The sequence below is a fragment of the Liolophura sinensis genome, chromosome 6, assembly GCF_032854445.1.
Source record: "Liolophura sinensis isolate JHLJ2023 chromosome 6, CUHK_Ljap_v2, whole genome shotgun sequence".
Classification (NCBI taxonomy): Eukaryota; Metazoa; Mollusca; class Polyplacophora; order Chitonida; family Chitonidae; genus Liolophura; species Liolophura sinensis.
The window spans coordinates 7,241,482-7,263,936 of NC_088300.1; the positions used below are offsets into that span (position 1 = coordinate 7,241,482).

At 37.8% G+C, this 22,455-nt stretch overlaps 1 protein-coding gene across 1 annotated transcript in view; it reads left to right on the forward strand.

The window, feature by feature from the left end:
- LOC135466236 (uncharacterized) overlaps positions 1 to 22,455 on the forward strand; it is a 58,910-nt gene that overhangs the window by 12,803 nt on the left and 23,652 nt on the right. Inside the window, exons 3-9 of the mRNA XM_064743641.1 lie at positions 8,748 to 8,854; positions 9,419 to 9,945; positions 13,537 to 13,642; positions 14,152 to 14,296; positions 16,205 to 16,256; positions 16,711 to 16,881; positions 18,433 to 18,519. Coding sequence (XP_064599711.1) covers positions 8,748 to 8,854; positions 9,419 to 9,945; positions 13,537 to 13,642; positions 14,152 to 14,296; positions 16,205 to 16,256; positions 16,711 to 16,881; positions 18,433 to 18,519 — 1,195 coding nt within the window. The remainder of the gene's footprint in view (positions 1 to 8,747; positions 8,855 to 9,418; positions 9,946 to 13,536; positions 13,643 to 14,151; positions 14,297 to 16,204; positions 16,257 to 16,710; positions 16,882 to 18,432; positions 18,520 to 22,455) is intronic.

Genomic DNA, 22,455 nt, shown 5'->3' on the forward strand with positions numbered 1-22,455 from the left:
TGCTAACGAAACTATGCTCTCCCAATCAGACAAGAGAGGCTAGTGGAGATCGTCCAAAAATATTATTTTGCATATTCTTTTTGGGAGCGGGTAAATAGTGGGTTAATAGCTTAGTGGTCTGATACTGACCACAAGAACAGCCTTGCTGAAATAACAAGGCAGTCTGAAGTTGGCCACAGAATAGGCACCAAGTTTGTCTCTTTTTCTTTGTCCGTCCAAAACCAACGAAGGCAATATTTTCACTGTCTGTTGACAGCTAGAGTCTTTTCACGTGCAGGTCAGTGCAAGTCAAAATGCAAAGTTCTTTGCCTTGATTATTTCACTACCTGGTCACTGTTCTTTTTTCTTTTTTTGTTCCAATTTTAAGTTGATTTCAGACTGTATTCAAAAGAAGCCAATCATAAAGTTTCAGGAGAAGACAAGAATTATTCCAGGCAATTTCTCTGAGTGAAAAGAGAAGAGCTTGAGTGAGTCATTAATTACTCGCATCTGGCTAGACTAAACAAACACCTATTTAATGTGGCTGGAATGACAGAGGCTGACTTGACAGATGGCTGCAGACAATGATCTCTTCAGCTGAATTCCTAGAAACTGTCAGAGACTCTGCAGAGAGAAAATCACAAATACAAATACATACATGTACATTCTGTCAAAGTGCTACTGTAGTGAGATGCAGTTGTGTTTGATATGGACCAAATGTAACCACAAATCACTCCTATATGCAAGATATCAACATCCAAGTTTGGTCCTATGGTGAATACACAAAAACCCTTAGTTTGCGTGATATTGATGTTTTAATATGTTACCAAATTTTGCTTCTGATTTGACTGTTATGTTTCCCTTGTTAGCTTATTTAAGAGGGGCTGGAATATAAACAAATAATTACTAAGTTTTTCAAGCTCGGGCTTCCATATTTGATAACTTCCAAATGTTTATTTATTTATTTGATTAATCTAGAATATTTCACGTATATGACGGCAGCCAGCATTATGGTGGGCGGAAACCGGGCAGAGCCCGGGGGGAAAATAATACATGTGTGTAAATGTGTATCTCATTGGATAAATTACTTTTGAAGAAGGGCTATGTTTTGTGTGTAATAGCAGCTTTTATTGGCACGGAATCGGATGTGTCAATATGTATATAATATATGATTTTTAAGAATTAATATAGTTTTTAGATGGGTAAGCAAGTTAAAGTCATTAAACTCTGACATGTGAGCTATAGAGATTGTCATGACATCGAGTTCAAACCCCACCCTCAGACAACACGATGTTGATACAAATGACGCCAAAGTGCCCGATCAAGTCATCAAAGTGCCTGATCAAGTCATCAAAGTGATCAAGTCATCAAAGTGCCTGATCAAATCATCGTAAACCCGCAAACAAACATGGGTCATAATAAATATTAAATTACGCAACAGAAAGTGAATGCAGATATTAAAACGTATTGAAACTTACTTGAAAATAATCTGAAATTTTCCAATTGATGATGCCTGACGAATAACCATAGTTTTAAACAATATGACCATGTTTTCATTTGGTATCCCAAGACCACATGGGATCCCCAGAATGAGTGCTGATGTCACCGTGGAGGTTGTGTGAAAATGTCACTACTGTGTAATACACAGCAACAACACAGACAAGTCAGATGTCAAAATGGAAAATAACTGAACTAACTTGAATAAAAATAATAATAAAAAAAAATTACTACTCTTTTCAACAAGGCTAAAATTTCAGCTTGAAAAGAATTCACTGGGTCGCCGGTGACATTTTATTGCTTGTATGTTTGTCAGCGTCATACATCTCAAATGTAGTTCAGGGGTTTCCCCAGTAGAGGGCGCAGGCAAAGTCGGGGAGTTCAAAGTTGTACCGGAAAGAGTGCTGACCTCATCATCTGATACAAAACTTTGCGTAAGATGACTTGTATTAGATGCCGTAGACAGATAGGTATATGATAAACATTTATATCTCACTTCTGCTTAGATTAAATATTTTTTATATATGTAGCATCCACGATGTAAAGGTTTTCTTAGGACACACTGGATGCAAACTGGAACTGAAGTTTACATTACAATAAAACTTAGCATTGACTGGTGTGATCACTTCTTAGCAATCCATTAAAGGTAATACCAAAGTGATAATTTAACTCGGTTACAGTACATGTGTCTAATTACTAAATCGTTTCAGATAAAACGTATGTTTGTACACCAAGTAAAAACGAACATGTTGGAAGTAAGAGCGTCACTCTATTGGCCCAGCTTGGAAATGTGCTTACACTTTTTAATACATATACATGGATACATTTACAGGTGTATGTAATCATGTCATTAATTGGTACATCTTTAAACAGTGTCTTATGCATCGTAAAATCTTATCATCGTACCTAAATGCACCATTTATGTTTCTGGGATTTAATAAAGCTATGAGATTTGGCTTATTTGAAAATAGATGTAACTCCATATGAGTTGAGATAGCTATAATTTGTTCTGTATTTATTATTGTAACACACAAGGCAAAGTTCATGTGAGCGTCCAGTTTTTTAATAGCAATGATTTTGATGTAGTTAGAAAGATTTATTGTTGTCTCTAGTTACAGATTTTCCTTGTACAACGTAAGCACATATAGTCATAATTAAATTGGAAGATTGATGTACTATTCATTCATGTGATAGTGCCTGAAGCTTTGCTGATTTCTGATGGCTTCTTATGATATGTTGACAGTGTATAAAGATTTTTGGACAGGTAGGTCACAGTGGCTGGGCGTGTAGTATGTGGCAGTAAACTTTGTTAGTTTCATGCCACTGCACATGTGTAAGCTTAATTGCTTGTAACAGAGCTAGTGATATAATCTCATTTACCGTTCCGTATCAGTGTAAACATTCTGTGATAATATCATAGAGCATGCCATTAGCGTTATCTGCATTGTCCGTGACATTTTAGGGGTTTGTCACTAACGAGTCATGTGTGAAGTGCTGGCAATGGCTTTTAATAAAACTTTTGTTCTCGATCATGACCATGTGCCTGGGGCCATGATGTGGTGTTATGGACCTGATGGTTGTCGGCTGGTATTGGTACGTTTGACTGGCGTGGCAGTGAAACAGAGAACACGATGGGATGGCACGAAATGAGAAAATGCCACGGTGACTATTACGAGTCGTCAATCAAGTAGGGGTCGCTCTCGCCTTGCCGGTTAATTTACCCGCTCCCCATCAGAGAACGGCGAGCACCAAGCCAGCACCCATACACAAAAATGAGAATTTACTGCTTTTGCCTTGATCTTTGGTAAAGAGCAAACATGATGTGGCGGAGAACTGTAACGTGTTGTGATTAAAATTGATTGTTAGCCAGAAGTGAATACTCGCGGGACCAGGCCCAGAGGCCTGGCCAATGAAAACAAGACAAATGATCAGTGATGCCATGTTTGACTTGAAGACGCTTTTAGGCAAAGCAAATAACAACTTATTCAATTATGTTTGATGAAATTTGTGCAATTTTTAAGGGGGTAAATAGAACGTAATTCGCCTGTGTTTAACCAGGTAGTGGTGGTCCCAGTGGCATAATTAACCTCTCAGCTGAAGAGTGTGGCCGCATTGGACCAAACCAATTTACAGGCCACTCAAAATCTGATTAGTGCCTCCAATGAGCGACTGAATAGCGGCGCTCTTAAGACGCTGCAGATTTCAAAGATTATCCCCGGGTTTGCCTCCAGCTCATTCCTAAACATTTGTGCCGTATCACACACAAAAACCATTTTTGCACAACTCTTGAGGCTAAATTGACTTCTTTTGTGCCGAAAATGATAGATAATTTGATAGCCATTTTGAGTGCATCATCTTTAGCAGAGACAAACACGAGATGCTTTAACGTGTACATGTGTATAATTTTTGTGAAAGATTTTCATTACTTTTGGTACTTTTGGACCAATATCGCATAGGTACTGCTGTGCATATTAGTACTGGTATAGGTACTGTTGTGCATATTAGTACTGGTATAGGTACTGCTGTGCATATTAGTACTGGTATAGGTACTGCTGTGCATATTAGTACTGGTATAGGTACTGCTGTGCATATTAGTACTGGTATAGGTGCTGATGTGCATATCCTTGTTATGGTGTGTAATGAGACCAGACACATCTGGGAAAGGTCCTGATGTGCACATTCTTGTAATGGTGTGTAATGAGACCAGTCACAGATAGAGTGTATCTGGGAATGGTCCTGGTGTGCATATCCTTATAATGGTGTGTAGTGAGACTAGACATTGACCAAATGTATGTGGTATAGGTGCTGATGTGCATATCCTTGTAATGGTATTTAATAAGGCCAGACAGGGACCGAGTGTATCTGGTATAGGTGTTGATGTGCATATCAGTAATGGTGTATAATGGTGTGTAATGAGACCAGACACTGACCAAGTGTATGTGGTATAGGTGCTGAAGTGCATATCCTTGTAATGGTGTGTAATGAGAGCAGACATTGAACAAGTGTATGTGGTATAAGTGCTGATGTGCACATCCTTATAATGGTGTGTAATAAGGCCAGACAGAGACTGAGTGTATGTGGTGTAGGTGCTGATGTACATATCCTTGTAAAGGTGTGTAATGAGACCAGACATTGACCAAGTGTGTGTGGTATAGGTGCTGATATGCATATCCTTGTAATGGTGTGTAATAAGGCCAGACAGAGACCGAGTGTATCTGGTATAGGTGCTGATGTGCATATCAGTAATGGTGTGTAATGAGACCAGACATTGACCAAGTGTATCTGGTACAGGTGCTGATGTGCATATCCTTGTAAAGGTGTGTAATGAGACCAGACATTGACCAAGTGTGTATGGTATAGGTGCTGATGTGCATATCCTTGTAATGGTGTGTAATGAGAGCAGGCATTGAACAAGTGTATCTGGTACAGGTGCTGATGTGCATATCCTTGTAATGGTGTGTAATAAGGCCAGACAGAGACCGAGTGTATCTGGTATAGGTGCTGATGTGCATATCCTTGTAAAGGTGTGTAATGAGACCAGACATTGACCAAGTGTGTGTGGTATAGGTGCTGATGTGCATATCCTTGTAATGGTGTGTAATGAGAGCAGGCATTGAACAAGTGTATCTGGTACAGGTGCTGATGTGCATATCCTTGTAATGGTGTGGAATGAGACCAGACATGGACCAAGGATAGACATTTTGAAATTCCTATCCCATAAGTCCATGCATCAATAATTACAGCATGAAAATGTCCTTATGTAGAGACTATTCCTGGGAAAATGTAGAGTGAACAGAGACATTCAAGAGCCCAATTTCATGAAGCATACTTAGCGTTAAGTTGCCTGTACCTAAGTGCACTTCATACATGTATGTCTACAACATACATTGTCATGGTAGTTAAGGACTAACTTAGCTAAGTGCACATCTTGAAACCAGCCTCAGTCATAATGGGAAGAATCCAGTTTGTTGAAAAAGCTTCCCTTTTTCATGGAACATGTAGGTACATGTATACATGTACATCGTCTGTTAATTAATTATTTTTTTTTTCTTATTGGTGCTCACTGCTGTATACTCCATGAGTATTTAAATTGTATGTTTATTGATAAAGATAACCCCAAAAGGTACATGATAAATCTTCTGATACAAGGCTGAAACCATGTCAGCCTGAGCTGAATTTGACATGCAACAACAGACTGTCATGAAGTATGATACTAGGCTGAAACCATGTCAGCCTGAGCTGAATTTGATATGCGACGACAGACTGTCATGAAGTATGATACTATACACCCCTTGGCCAGTCAGACATTTCTGGCAACTACTTGTACCTGTTCTCTTACTGGTGGCTTTACATCCTCTCCGATTATATACTATTTTGATATTTAAGTTCTGCAACCATTTGTATGTACATGGTATGGTACATTTATGCACCATAAAGTTATCTCTTTAGCTGCATTTTATGCATGTTAAAATTTGCATTCACACATGAAACAGTATTGACTGGGCTTCGGCCTTGGCTATTGTCAGAAACTAAAGCCTTATCAGTCTAATCTAGAATTCATATCTGTATAATGCATATCTGTGAATTAGGAATGTAAGTATTAATCCTGGATCATTTTAAGCCTATCAGCTGATAATACAAGTATTAGCTATACATAGAGCTGGCTTAGCATGGAATTTTTTATGACTTCGTTTCTACTGCACTGTGTTAGGGGTCATGGGCTAAGTGGTTCTACCCTACAGTCATATATGTGCCCATATGTCGTAATGTTGAACAAATGATAGAAATGCCTATTTGCTCATGTTCTAATGCACTGTCTTAGTCATGCTGTTGTATTTGAATACTAGGGATCAGGCACAGGCATATGGAAGGAAAAACATGTTCTGAGGTTTGTTCCAACCGTAAAAGTGGTTGTACTTAACTATTAATAACCTTTCATTTATGATACGATAAATCTGATATGGAGCAGAATACATGCATTAAGTATGCAAGTCCAAAAATAGTAAAAAGGTATTATTGTTTAGGTAAAATGGATGACCTAGTGTGAGCCTTAGTGTTGCCTGCTTGAATTGAATGTACTTCATTTGTACAGGAAAATATACATGTATGAATTATCAAATTATTGTATATATACATATATGTATAAACATCTACCTGTATCCATAAGCCAGTGTTTATATCATTATGAACACACGTTATGTTTTATTAATGGATCAGGTTTAACACCTAATTATTGTTCTGCTCTAATTTATCTGTAATATAGACATGTCATTATTACCAGTTTATTAGCCACATAATCTGCTACATTGACACAGCTCTGATTAAGTGTGTAAATGGCATTTGCCTTTCTACTGTACACCAACAACAAACATGGCTACGCAGCAGGAGCAAGGCAAATGTTTTCCCTGGGATGTTAAGTGTTAATTCATGGATTCTAGTCAAATTTGCTTACTTGTCAGCTATAAGATAATTTGTTTGAGTGGTTTGTGTTTAGTGTACTGAGCTGGAGATAAAATGTAGTTAACTTTACCTCAGTTTACAACGGTTTGTTTGACCACTACAAACAGTTATTGTGTGATAATGTAGATTTAATAAAGCCGGATCATGACTTTCTGTCATTTGCTCTGTGCACAGATGATAAAAAAAGACCACAGGCTGTCAGCTTTGTTAGCCCTTCCGATTGAACTTCAAACATTTACCTTAGAGTTATCTGGCTATTGTAACCTAGGCCTCCACAAACAACTGATTGGTCTTAGCAAACACTGGTTATCTCCCTTGGTCAAATATGAAACAAAACTTAGAATTTGTAAGTATAATATTGACTAGGGCTAATGATGAGGAAGAGGGGTAAATACTGCCTGTCCATATGGACAGAGGGATAACTTGGGGGGGCCACAGGGTGGGGGAATTAGGCGTGGGGGTGGGGTCAGGGCTAACCAAACCTAATTTACTCAGATTGGTTGACAAACAGAGTTGTGATTTGTCTACAGTGCCAGGTAAATACAGGGCTGTGCTCTCTAGCCTTTAACATGGCCATGCCGTCTGCCTCTCCAGGCCATTGCCTGTGTGATGGAGCTGTGCGGACAATCCAACAGTTAGAGTGTGGATTCAGCCCTGATCAGTAAACTCCACTGACAACATGGCTGTCAGATGGTGTTGGCTCTCAAACTCCTCAGCTAATATACTTTCCAACCCATGATTTCCATAAATTAATTTAGGGACATTTTCCACAAATATTGAACTTTTTGCCAGCAGGCAGGGAGTGTAACTGGGCTGTGATTTGAGTTGAAATAGAGTGAGTTTGTACAGCTCCCAGTACAGATGTCAGAGGGAAGTTCTGTTGACAGCGCCTGAACCATATCCTCCATCAGGCTGCTCCTAGTACAGCCATCATCTTCAGAACTTCTCTGCTATGGCTCTTTGTCGCTTCTCAACAACCCTAGCTGCTCACAGGAGTTGTCCTGGCTGAACCTCACTGAACTTTTCCTTGACCTCAGCAGTACTCTACATGTATATTAGATGTGTCATTGTTGGATGGGTTACATCTGTAACAGTTGTCATTAGTGAACGGTGTCTTGGCTGCCATGTGTGGCAAGGATGTTTGGATGGTTCTTGTGTCTTGATAACCTTATTCTTGCTGAAACATGTTTGGGGTCATGCCTAAGGTCATGTCCAAGGTCACTCTCCAAGGTCACTCTCCCAGATCTGCTCTCATCACAGTTGCTACTGTCTTCATGTTTGTGGAGGTCAGAAGTACCCAGCCAGTGTACTGTTCAGCAGCAAGGAGGTCAGAAGCTGAGGTCATAAATCAACCTCCCACAGTTGTAGTACAACTGTTGTAGCTGATCTGAGGTCAAACCCCCAGTTCCAGGGTCACGATGTAATGAGTTCTATCAGTTCTAGCAATTTGACCTGTGTGGGGCCAAATGTTACGTAATACATTGCATCAGATGCATCCTGAGCTTTCCACTAAGACTAATCTTCTAATGTTCTAATCTTCTGCGGCTGTTTGGAAACCACTGGCCGGCATCATGTTGTCGTGGGATACCCCAGATCCACCAAGATCAGTGTTTGTCAGCGGAATGGAAATCAGTAGCATGAGTCATGATAACACGATGACTTTAATGTGCTTCAAGTGTACAATAAAGGGTAATATTAATGAATGGGAGACATTATGTATCCTCCTTACCCATACGTATAAAAAAGACGTTTGATGTACATGCTGTTTTGTGTGTGCTGTGGTTAGGATCAGTCTTCTGTCCTATTTGTAGGTCCCCTCTGGGTAAAATGACATCAAGTGGACAAAGGTTTGATTCCTTGTATGGCAGAGAGAATTTCCTTAGTGAACGACACCAAGGAGATGTAAGGAGGAGCCTAGGTAAGCCATTCTGTCAGAAAGTTTACACTTGGTTGGACTAAAATTATGTAAGCTTCTTTCACTTTGTGCCAGTAAAACGTGCCTCTAGGAAAATGATGTTTTTCAGGATTGTAGTAAGGTAAACAATTGTTCAGGGAAGGCTGAAGTGGCATCCATGGTTAAAAAATGAAAATTGACATCATTACGTAAAACAGTTTGAGATGTTGTCATTGCCAAATTTACATACACAGCATGCAAGTTTTTGTACTCTAGACATTGCACTTATGCATGCAGCAGTGTGAAGTTAATCAGATCAACAGTTTTGAAGTTATTGGACAGATGGACTTACAGTACATACATACAGAGATTCCTTCCTTGATACATGTAGTTAGAAAACTGATTTGTGTTCAAAAGTTAACATGATTTGCGTTTAGAAGTTAACTTGATTTCTATTCAGAGTAACAGTATTTCAAAAAACAATAACAGAGAACTTGAAAGGAAGTTACATCTCACATCTCACCATGTACGTGACAACCTTCAAGACCATCATAATTGTTATGCTGTGTGATTTTTGTTCTCTGGTAGATTTTGGGGATTCCTCGAGCCAACGTGCCAAGCGAGAGTCAAGACGTGCGAGAAGGTCTCGATCTCTACCCAGCGAAAGCTCTGACCAGGACATGGATGCCGACCATCATTGTTCTCGCAGACGTGACCCCAGGGGTAGTAGTCATTCTCCCCAGGGCATGGTTATGCTGTACCCCATGGCAGTGCCGTCAGTGGTTACCAGCCTAAGTCATCCTCAGAATAGTAATGTTAGCGGGACTCCTGTTACTTATATCCCTGGGGTAGTACCACAGACTGTCCCTCAGGTGACTCAGGCTTCCACTGCCCCACCCACAGGGCAACAATCATTTGTGGGTAGTCACCCCACACACAGCCCGCTACAGTCTTCCGCCACCACGTGCCCTGGCTATGTGGGTGGTCCGAACATTCTTGTAACACCTAACCCATCTGTACAACCTGCACCCACCTCTACGCTGGGGTCACCGACCACACATCAGGTTGCCTACCTTCTCGAGGAACTCAAGCTAGAACGAGCTCGTAATAATAAAGTAAGTAGGTGAATTTCAACAAGTTACATATTCATACTCCTACATACATGTATGCGTAGGGATAACATTTCTCAGATGGTCATGCTTAGATTTAATATATTATTAAAATACAAATTCAGAATATTTGTGTGTACCATGTTGAAGTACACTTGTGTTGGTTTGTGTGTACACTTATGTTGGGTGGTGTGTACACTTGTGTTGGTGTGTACACTTATGTTTGTTTGTGTGCACACTTGTGTTGGTTGGGGTGTACACTTCTGTTGATTTGTGTGTACACTTCTGTTGGTTTATGTTTACAGAGAGTGAAGTGGTTGGCTTTACATGTACATGTAAGAAAAATTGTCTGGGTATTCAATTTATGCAGTGTGAAAATGATTTGAATACGGTCATGCCTGTTGTAAAAAGGCATCATAATTGAATCCTACAAAACTGACCACTGTGAACCTTTAATATGACTATTATGAGCATGTTAAAATCACAGTGCCGAAATTCTGATATTGTGCCAGGCCCAGCTGAAACAGCCCTGTTTACATGGATTTCTGGACAGCTAGACCTTCATAGACCTTGCTTATGACCTTCATAGACCTTGTGTATTTGAAAGGCCATGGAGATCAAACATATCTCTTATGCTAGTTTCCAGGTTTTTCCAGGTCCAGGATTTTCATCTGATAACATTCGGAAAATGATTAATATCATGAAGGGAATCATATCACTACCAATTCAGGAACAGTTTGTGGTATTATTGCATGCTCTACGTGCGTGTATATATGTTTTTTTTTATTCATTTTAATAATGGATGGTGTATAATTGGAAGATGGGTGTAGAAATGAGTTAGCTTTCTGGTAGTTAATATCAAAGGCAGGTTGTTGACTCTGTTAATATCTCTGTGCTAATGTGGCTTCTCTAGTATCTGCTATTTACCCAGTCATCAGGGTCCATTATCCAACCAGCCAGAGTTGTGTACAAAGTCAGTTGATCAGAGCTGATGTATTTTAGGAGGACAGAGTAAACATTACTGATGAATCTCATCACGGTATTCATGAGATCTTATCTCTGTGGACATGACGTGTGTAGCAAAGTACGTGTAAACTATCAGCACAGCTTCTGGCAGGGCCAGATTCTACAGCCTGTGAAATTTGGCATTTAGAAAATGGCGTGTCTCTGGGCCAACTTCCAATTAAGCATGTTAAGTCATACACTGCTGAACTACCGTTCATGCCCTCAAGTCAATTGTGGATTTTCTCAGTGCACTGATGGTTTGCTAATTCCATTTTACATCTCTTAAATCCAAACAGGTTAGAGATAATTACTACAGGAATCTGGTACATTGTAAGAATATTTTTTACTTTGAATCATATAAATCATTTACTGTTTGGTAATATATATATGATAAACATGTACATGTATGTTAATTACACCTAGCCTGTTAGCTAGATATGGATTTGTCTATTAAGGATTAATATTTTTATGAAAAATTTTTCTGTTAATTTGCTGATGTATTTAAGGAATTTCATTTAAACTCAAAGAAAACACTAAAATGAAGTATATATTGAACAAAGTTGAACACAATCTAGGAAAATAGTTGGATTTTTTTTTTATAGAATTTTTCCAACCGAGTAAAAAGGTTTTAAAACATCAAATTTTAGGTCTGTATTGTCTGTATACCCAGAGGGTATCAGTGACGTCATGCCTGTTTTTTTTTGCCTGAAATATTTCTATTCAAGGTCAATTTGTCGAATACATTCATAGATTTATATGTATATGCATTTAGAATGATGAAATGTAGTGGTCTGTGTGTTAAGTAGCAAAAGCCTGACTTGACGTCATCAGTCCCATTACGTTCAGAAAAGGCTACCACAGAATCCATAGTTTCATATGCATTTTAAGGGTTAAAATAAATGTAAAAAAAAAAAAAAATAAAAAAATAAAACTATTTTTGTGGACAGTTTTAAAGGGCTATCATCTGGTGTATACTTCATGTTAGTGTTTTCTTTACCTTTAATATATGGGTTACTCATTACAATCAGCATACACACGACAGACAAATCAATCAGCATACACATGACAGACAAACCAATCAGCATACACGACAGACAAACCAATCAGCATACACATGACAGACAACCCAATCAGCATACATATGACAGACAAACCAATCAGCATACACATGACAGACAAATCAATCAGCATACATGACAGACAAACCAATCAGCATACACACGACAGACAAACCAATCAGCATACACATGACAGACAAACCAATCAGCATACACGACAGACAAACCAATCAGCATACACATGACAGACAACCCAATCAGCATACATATGACAGACAAACCAATCAGCATACACATGACAGACAAATCAATCAGCATACACGACAGACAAACCAATCAGCATACATATGACAGACAAACCAATCAGCATACACACGACAGACAAATCAATCAGCATACATATGACAGACAAACCAATCAGCATACACATGACAGACAACCCAATCAGCATACATATGACAGACAAACCAATCAGCATACACATGACAGACAAATCAATCAGCACACACGACAGGCAAATCAGTCAGCATACACATGACAGACAAACCAATCAGCATACACGACAGACAAACCAATCAGCATACACATGACAGACAACCCAATCAGCATACATATGACAGACAAACCAATCAGCATACACATGACAGACAAATCAATCAGCATACACATGACAGACAAACCAATCAGCATACATATGACAGACAAATCAATCAGCATACATATGACAGACAAACCAATCAGCATACATATGACAGACAAACCGAACATTACAATCAGCATACACATGACAGACAAACCAATCAGCATACACATGACAGACAAACCAATCAGCATACACATGACAGACAAACCAATCAGCATACACATGACAGACAAATCAATCAGCATACATATGACAAGACAAACTGAACATTACAATCAGCATACATATGACAGACAAACCGAACATTACAATCAGCATACACATGACAGACAAACCAATCAGCATACACATGACAGACAAACCAATCAGCATGCACATGACAGACAAACCAATCAGTATACACATGACAGACAAACCAATCAGTATACACATGACAGACAAACCAATCAGCATACATATGACAGACAAACCGAACATTACAATCAGCATACACATGACAGACAAACCAATCAGCATACACATGACAGACAAACCGAACACATTGTGTGTTACACATTACGATCAGCATACACATGACAATCAGCATACACATGACAATCAGCATACACTTGACAGACAAACCAATCAGCATACACATGACAGACAAACCAATCAGCATACACGACAAACAAACCAATCAGCATACACATAACAGGCAAACCGAACACATTGTGGGTTGTATTCATGCATTTGCATTTTGAATTTGTCAGTATTCCTTATAACTGGTTGGCTCGTTGGCTCAGATGGTTAAAATGCTGGCTTGCCGTGAATATCAGGCCCTTGACTATAAACTGAGTTGTATGGTCAAATTAAGCTCTTGATGTTTCTGCAGCGACTTTATATGTTTGTTAGCTTCAAGAAAAACTGGACAGATGTCAGGAGGAATTAGAAGTTGCTCGACGAGCATTGAAGACAAAGGAAATAGAAAAAGAGGCTACAACATCTGGTCAAGTTTCAGGTACATCATTTAATTGATTTGATTGACTAGTATTAGTGGATTGGTGTTTTATGCTAAAGAATATTTCACTCATATGACAGCTTTTATATCCACATACTCATGACCAAAACATTACAAATCTGCAAACCGTTGTTAATGATCTTCTGCTTTATTCTGGTTAGTTTACAAAGTTTATACACCTGTACTTCTGATGGGTTGATGATTTCTCCAACAAGAAAAGGGAAACTCAACTAGCATCTGGCCTACATTTATAGGTAAAAGTCAGAGATTTGATCATTGACTCTCTCAGCAGCCATTACCATATCGTCCATATAAGTATGTGCTTCCACACATAAAATTAACCAGCGTTAGATTATATTTGTGAAAAATTCGTGAATTCTGAATCAAATGAATAAATTTTAGTTAACTTATGACAGAAATTTAACTGAAATTATTGTGTGCCAGCAAAAATTTGGAATGAACAAGGAACTATTGCAGCATTGTGGGAATGTTTTTTTTTTTTTTTTTAGCCCTTATTCAGGACATTCGGGATGCACAGTTAACTCGTGACTCTGCAGTCCTCAGCAGATTGAAAGTGGCCAATCAGGAGAGGACTAACATGTACCTACGGCTGAGGCAGTACGGGGCTTTGCCTGACCAAAGGGAAGAACCCAGGTAGGGGCTGCCAGATTTCCGTGAATTGTGAATAAACTCTGTTTAATGCCAGAAATATTAACTGGAAAATGTTCATTAAAACCACATACATTTTGTTCTCAAGGATATGATCCAGGCATAACAGATGCATCTGTGATCCTTACCTACCCGAGAGTATAAGAAGGGATTTGACCCAAATCTCCTCTCTAACAGTGTTGTTATCAGTTAAACTAGTTGCGAACATGTGATTGTGATCCGAGTGATGCAGCCACAGATTGTAATGCAAAATTGTATTTTGCAACACCTCTTTGCTAGGTTTCTTTTAGTCTGGCACCTTTTCACCAAACAGCCGCAATGCTTTGCACAGGAAGTTATTAAACAAACTCTTTTGTTGTTGCTGTGCAAAAGAACATGTAAATGGCAGAAAAGAGGAGATACGTGTAAGGCAAAAGTGCGATTTGGTGATTTTGTGTAAGTGACGTACTCAAATACATTGTACAACTATCAGTTAATGAATGGTGGATGAAGCTGTTATTTTTTTGATGAAGAAACTGTGCTTGAGATGTCCTGCTTCGGAGACTGTGACACTTCTGTTCTGCATTGTTACTCTGATGGTTGCACCACTGAAATCACAGTTACATGTATATATTTGCGACTATAGTTAAACACTTGTATGGTTTATTAGCATTGTGACCTCTTTAGAAAAGATGCACATATTTCATTAGATAGTATATGTTGGAAAAGTTTAATAAGTTAAGAAGGAAATAATTTGATTAACAGATGTTTAGTGAAAATCTATATTTTTATGTAGCCTCAATTAATATTTGTCTCTCAGACCTAAAGTATGCTGGTCATTTTCCTTGTGACCAGTTTTAGGAAGGTTTGTGCTGATAACAAAATGCAGTGTACTTATATTAAGTAGCCGAGGTAGTTCCACTGAAATAATTTTGAAGCCAAGCATCTGACATGCCCCTGTTGTGTGACCCATTACTACCATCCCCTACTGCTGAGATCACATGGACAGTTTAAATTTAGCAGCCAGATCTAGGTTGTACCAAGGCCACCATGGTACTTATTGATATGGTAATTACTTGTCTGTTCCTGTGAAATAGATCACTGTGGTTTTGAGGCATGTATTATGCTTAAAGCATAAACTATAGAAATGATGGTTTATGCACAATCTGTCCTGTGAAACTGATAGATGGGATTGGATCTGATAGTCATAATCTGCTGAGAACTTACTCTCTCAGGAGCATTTCATGTCATCAAACCTCAGTGCAGTTGTGTGCTATTTCTGTACAATACCTGTATAAAGCTTTGTATAAAGCTTTGTCAAATGTTCTGGATATTTGAAGGACATATAAATGGTCTTTAAGGTGTTATAAGAAATGACAGTATGTGAATGTGATCTATAGTATATTTAAAACATTTGTAAATAAAGTACCTGGTACTGAATTCTTTTGCTTGAATTACGGAGCTGGTTGCTGTCATCTTTTTGAAACAAAAAATTAGAATACATAGTATACTTGTAAATGTGGTGTGATGTGGGACCGTTGAATTCTCTTTTCAAATACTTGATCAGCAGCAACAAAACAGTGGTAACAGTACAGAATCCTAACCCATTAGACTTAAGCCCTTCGTGGCTGGGAGGAGTTTGGTAAACCACCTAATATTTTGCCCTTGACTAAGGTACAGATTTTTTATCTGATTTTGAGGGTTTCGTTGATCTCAGAAAGATGTTGTGAGGTTTTATTTTTCCGAAGGTAGACTGATGTCCTGTTGGAAAAATGTAAGCTTTAAGCTCCAAAAGTTATATTTTATGATGTTTATGACATATATGTTTGTAAAAACGCCCTTTTGGGGTGAAATTTTAGGTCATTTACTGTACTCTTGGAAGACAAAAATATTTTCATGTATTAAATTTTACAGCTTTTCTCCAGAAGAGGAAGATGAATTTAGTGCTGATGAATACCTTGACCTGGTAAGATGTTAGACACAGGTATTGCTAGACTGGTATGATACTGAGAGCATTGGATGCATGGCCCTGACCACAGCATACATGTACGGCATTCACTACAAGATACATATGGAGTAGGAGTGTAACATGCATATTTGGTATTAAATGCTAGATATACATACCAGTATGTAGTTTTGAATACAAGATACATATGGAGGATTGAGTAGAAGATACATTGTTGCATTGGATACAAGATACATATAGGGTGTTGAGTACAAAATGTGTTTGTTATTTTGCAGATAAGATACATATGGGGTATTGAGTACAAAATGTGTTTGTTGTATTGCAGATAAGATACATATGGGGTATTATTAGTGACTGACAATATGCCAGATGAGACAGTAATGGTCTCTGTACCACTTGTATGTGTAAGGACTCAGTATATGGTGGTACAGAGTATGTATCTATAAACTTATAGGACATTGACTCATTGCTGAGGAAGCTACAGTTGCAGACCTTGCCCAAGCAAATAGAGGCGTACGGGGAGGCAATGGCCACTAAGATCAGTGCGAATCAGAGGAGGAGGGAGGAAATCGTGGCTGAGGAGATGCAAGTAGTCCTGGAGGAACGGGATTTGGCCCTTGCAAAAGTGAGACCTCTTACACTCAAACATTTAGCAGGGATATTCAGCAGTCATCCAAATTTAAAGTTGGTTCATCAATGATTTGCTTATATGGAGTATAGAGAGCCAGCTGTAGTCGAGTGATTATGGTGCTTGTCTTTCAGTGAGGAAAAATGCTTGAGAATGATATTATAAAAGAGATGCATGTTTACATGTTCAAATGTAGATGTAAAATACCTTGGTTATGACTTACCCCACATCAGCTTCTTCAAGGTTGGATGAGCTATGAATATAAGACTTATGGCCAAAATATGTCCATATAAAATTTTGCTTGCCCAGTTTCTGCGTCAGGAAAGATAAAATGAAGTTCTGTGTATTTAATCTTGTGAATAGGACAGAAAAAATTGTAGAAAAATTTGATAAGAAGTTAAGATGTGTTGGTTTTCACACTGACAGAACTCCCCAGCATCCAGAGTGATAACTTGAATTATTAAAGGATACTGTATTGCCAAAATATAATGAAAAACAATGTATAAATGGAAGATTAATTTATTGCATGTATGTATGTATAAAATTACATAATAAATACAAGTAGATGAGTTTATGTATATTTTGCAAGTGCAGGTCTTTAATGGCTGAGTGATTTTCTCCTGTCCCTCCTTGTGCTTTGCCCACCCATACATGCAGGCAGTATTTTTGAACCTCTCCATCAAATTATTACCAACATGATGAGTTCTTTAATCCAACATTTTTAGTTTGTTTCCAAGCAAAGTGCACCACATTTTTCATATATACATGTGTCCTTATGTTGCACGGTCCAGACCACAAGCCATTGTCCATAACATGCGTGTAACATGCATTCCCTGGCTGATGTAACAGTTAAAGATTGCAGTAGATTGTCAGATGATGCTACAGTGTGACAAGGAATGGAGTTTTCAGCTGGAGAAAGTGGAGGATATGTAGCTTAAGTTTCTCCCTACACAAATAGAGCAAGGCTGAACAAATTTACCTGTGTCAGGCAGGCTCAGGTAGTTTTGTCTGCATGGCCGCCAGCGCTGCGCTCCCACTACCATCCCGCTACAGGCACCAGTAGCAGAGTCAACAGCATACAGGGTCTCTCCAGCCTAGCATATTGACTCTTTGGGAGGGAAAACACAGATATTCAAACTTAACACTTGCTTTTTTCCTTTCCTTCCCTCTCGAATGTCCCCTGGAGTTCCCCTTGGCCTGAAGTTAAAAGTTAAAACTAAGAAATAGTCTAGTTGTATCAGGCTCACTGTCTGTCAAGGTAGCTAAATTATGACTAGTCTCAGTAACATATAACGCGTGTGTATCACCTGTTGTCTTCGATAATGATTTGAAGAATTGAGTTTAAACTATAAGCCATGATGGAAGATTTGCCATACAGTTTAGTTACCTGTATGTCAATGATGTTAGCTGATTTACACCAGGTTAAGATTACTTACACTTACTGGATAGATGTGGGTAAGGTGCAGCACACCCCTATACCCCCAGGGCGTTGGGGTCACCCCCAAAGCACTTTCCCTAAGATTTGGCTTCCCACTTTTTCATCAACAGTGCCAGAAGCTAGAGAAACAGCTGAATCAACTTGAGAGGAAGGAGAACCCCTTCTGTCTGTCTCCTAGTCCAGAACGCTCGTTAAAGGTAAGTACTTTTGACACACATGTAATAAATTATATGTGTGTGCCAAAATACAGTATATTCAACATACAAAGCTAGTGAAAAAACACTATGGTCACTACACAAAGTTAGGGGAAAATACACTATAGTCACTATGCAAAGTTAGTGAAAAATACACTATAGTCACTATACAAAGTTAGTGAAAAATACACTATAGTCACTATACAAAGCTAGTGAAAAATACACTATAGTCACTATACAAAGCTAGTGAAAAATACACTATAGTCACTATACAAAGTTAGTGAAAAATACACTATAGTCACTATACAAAGTTAGTGAAAAATACACTATAGTCACTATACAAAGTTAGTGAAAAATACACTATAGTCACTATACAAAGTTAGTGAAAAATACACTATAGTCACTATACAAAGCTAGTGAAAAATTCATGCAAAATTTTTTTTCGTTAAGTCATTAACATATTCAAGTAATATTTGAAGATTTTGTAACCGACTAATCACTAGCTCACGTACATGTACATGTAACAAGGTGACGAGAATTTCAATGAATATTTCAGTGATTTACTGTATAGTATTTCACACTCTATTGGATGAAAATGATAGAAGCTATCCAAACATGACAGTGACAACCAGGATGAGAATGGTGCTTACCAGGTAGAAGCTATCAAAACATGACAGTGACAACCAGTTCTAGTCATATATACAATGTACACTTATATACATGTGTGTGTCTGTGTGTATATATATATATATATATACACACACATACACATAGCTGTATTTTCTGAGGGCTAACAGGTATTTTTTGTCAGTTGTAGCAATCATTCTTCTCTGCGACCCTCACAGCAAGATAGACTGCAACATGTCAAAATTTGATGAAAAAGTAACTACCCTAATTCCTCAACATTTTCACATATGAAACAGCAACTTTCAGTGCAATTTATGCACATTTATAATTTGATTTTGGAGACAAAACTACATTGGTTGGATTGGTCAATTTCAGGGCTTCAAAAAGGATTATTTTATCAGTATACATGAATAATGCCTTCAGAATATATCTGAATAAACACTGTACACCCTGAATAAACACCTTTGCAAATATGCGAAAAGAATTACAGTAGATAAGGAGATGGGCAACCTTTAAAGTTTGCATCCACTTTTGCAGTATTTTGTGAAATAAAATGTGCAGTTTTCAGAGAGTTTTAATAGAACAGTGCATTATTCAGCCTTTAGTTCACATGTACATGTAAGACACAATGCATGGACTTGTAAGTCCCGTTTATGGGGTTTAAAAGTGGTTATAGATCTGACCACAAACATATTGGGTTGTTATATGGGGTGATTTAGGGTAAGTGATGTTAGGTAGGTAGTGGGATCTCTCAGAACAAAATCATACCGTCTCCTCAATGGGTTTGTGTCAGGGTGCTCGTCTGGTGGGCGAGGAAATGCTGCGGTTTTACCCACGAGGCACTTCCTTGTTTTCCGCTTCTATAAGTCATCTGAACTCAGTAATAAAGTTGTGTATGGTATAAAACATCAGATAAGTCAGAGAATAATATGGTACTGCCTGACAGGGAATGCACATTTATTTGTGTGGAAAATTTATTTATATATTTGATCAGTGTTCAGTGCTGTTTTTTCTTGTGGACAATGGCAGGCCGGTTTATGGGTGGAGGAAAGCAGAAAGCCTGACAAGGCTCCAACAAGAGCTGACCCCATTGTGTGTCAAAAATTGCTGCTATAAATCTTGGCCATGTGCAATGTGTATGTGATGTGTTGCTTTGTTTGTAAACAGTTAACATGAATAAATATGCTGAATAGAATTTGTTCCCATCTTTTTATGACTGCTAATCACTCACTGTGATTTATATATTACATTATATGTGTAAATGTCATGATACAAAGTAAAAATCCAAATATAACATCAAAAGTATAATGTAACATTTTAAACGTAAATTAATTGGATTTTGTGTGGACAAATTTGTATGCCATTTTACAGTTGTAAGATATTAGAATGTGTAAAAACCTTGCACGTATCGTGGTTGATTACATATTTACAACATGCCATTGTTTATTTATCACCTACTGTGTAAAACATTAAATTAAAATCTTCCTCTCTTGTACATGTAATTTACATATTTTTTAAGAAATATGTAAACATGGATGTATATTGTGAGAAACAGTTTCATAATTTGGTCAGCCTTTTGAGTCTTACATTGTGTATAATTAAGGCTAAAATCAAGCAATTGTTGAAATGTATCTCTAAGTCTAATATGCAGTTTAATAACAGGGACCTTGAGTCATTGAAAGGAAACATTAAATTACTCATTTTCAGAATCACGTTGAACATTATAAATATTTTTTAAAATCATCTTTATTTGGACATTTTTGGTATTTGACTTAATTTGGGCTCCCATGAAAAATTGCCTGCCTGTGACCATGATAGTGTATATAATACATGCGTGTTCAGGTAGAGAAAACAATTTTTCTTTGAATTCAGTTTGCATTTAAACTTTTTGGACATGTTGTAGGAGTCACTCCTCCTGTGTTTTGTACTTGAAGTATTCCCCATGTGTATTGAAATCTGGCTCTCAGTCACTGTTTTTAAATGACAGTGTGGACAAGCTGACTGCCAGGCTCTTAACATGGGTCAGTGATGATCAAACACAGCTAAGGGAGATTGAGCAGAGGCAAGCCTGGCTTGGACCTGACTGCTATCTGCTGGTAATATCAATGGTGAGGCCTGTAAGGCTTAGCCAGCATGTCTGATTCACTGTCATTCTAGATCTGTTGACATTAAATCAAAAGCTCTCATTAGTATGCGGCCTGGCGGAGGTTAACTCCTGCAGGGAATCCTGGTCAGAATCAGATCCTGTTGGCTTATGTCTGGCATGTACCATTAGGGGGACAAGCCTCATAACTGCTTCTAACATGAGATGGTGGTTCTGGGTGTAACTGACAGTAGGAACAGAGACAGCTCTTCCATGGCATGATTGACAGCTAAGGTCTACACTGTACATAGACTGTAATTTAATTGGCAAATGGATGGACCAGCTGGAAAATCCCAAATGATTGGTCTAAGGTGGATGATAAACCAAAAAACAATTACCACATCCAGCTTCATTTGGTTCTTTAAAAATTTCATTTTTAAGGTACACATGCAGTTTCAAGACATTAGCAAATTCAGAAATGAAAGGTAAAAAGAAATTCATGTAAGTAATGAAAATTTAATAAATATTTGCCTTTTTTATTAGGTTAAGATTATCACTTGTACATTATATAATAAACATTAATGATGATCAGCTTGAAAAAATCACACACACAGGTACATATTCAAGAATACAAAGTACTCTTGTTTCACTTTTGAGAATGATGTAGTACTCTGTTTTATGCAGAAAACCTTCACATGCCTTTGTACAATCTGCTGTTCTTTAATAATGTTTCAATGTTTTTTTGTCTTCAAAAGTAATATTCCCTTGGAGATGCAGGTTATTTGTCTCTAGTGTGTGACATATCCATGTGAAACTGCTGGTAATAAATTGGCCTTAAAGGAATGAATTTTGAATGTTTCAGTCAAATAAATAAAATTCTGAATCGAGTGAACCACTACTTCTGTTTAAGTAGTGGTATTTTGAACTTTAAATTATAGTGAAAACTTACTATAAAATTGCCTTTAGATGATGCATCTGTCATCTATAATCCCGTATATATATATTTTTTTTTATGAAGAGTGACAGCATCAAATAAAAAGCCAAGGTTTAATATGGAATGTATCTGAACATGTAATTCATGTAAGATTGTGTGGTAGTTTTATTGAAGAATGCAATTTTATTTATTTCCAGATAGATAAAATCAAAACTGTAAACATGGAAGAAAAGATAATTGGTGGAGAAATATTTTGGAATTTGCTAACAAGTTTCAAGTGGTACATGAATGCATA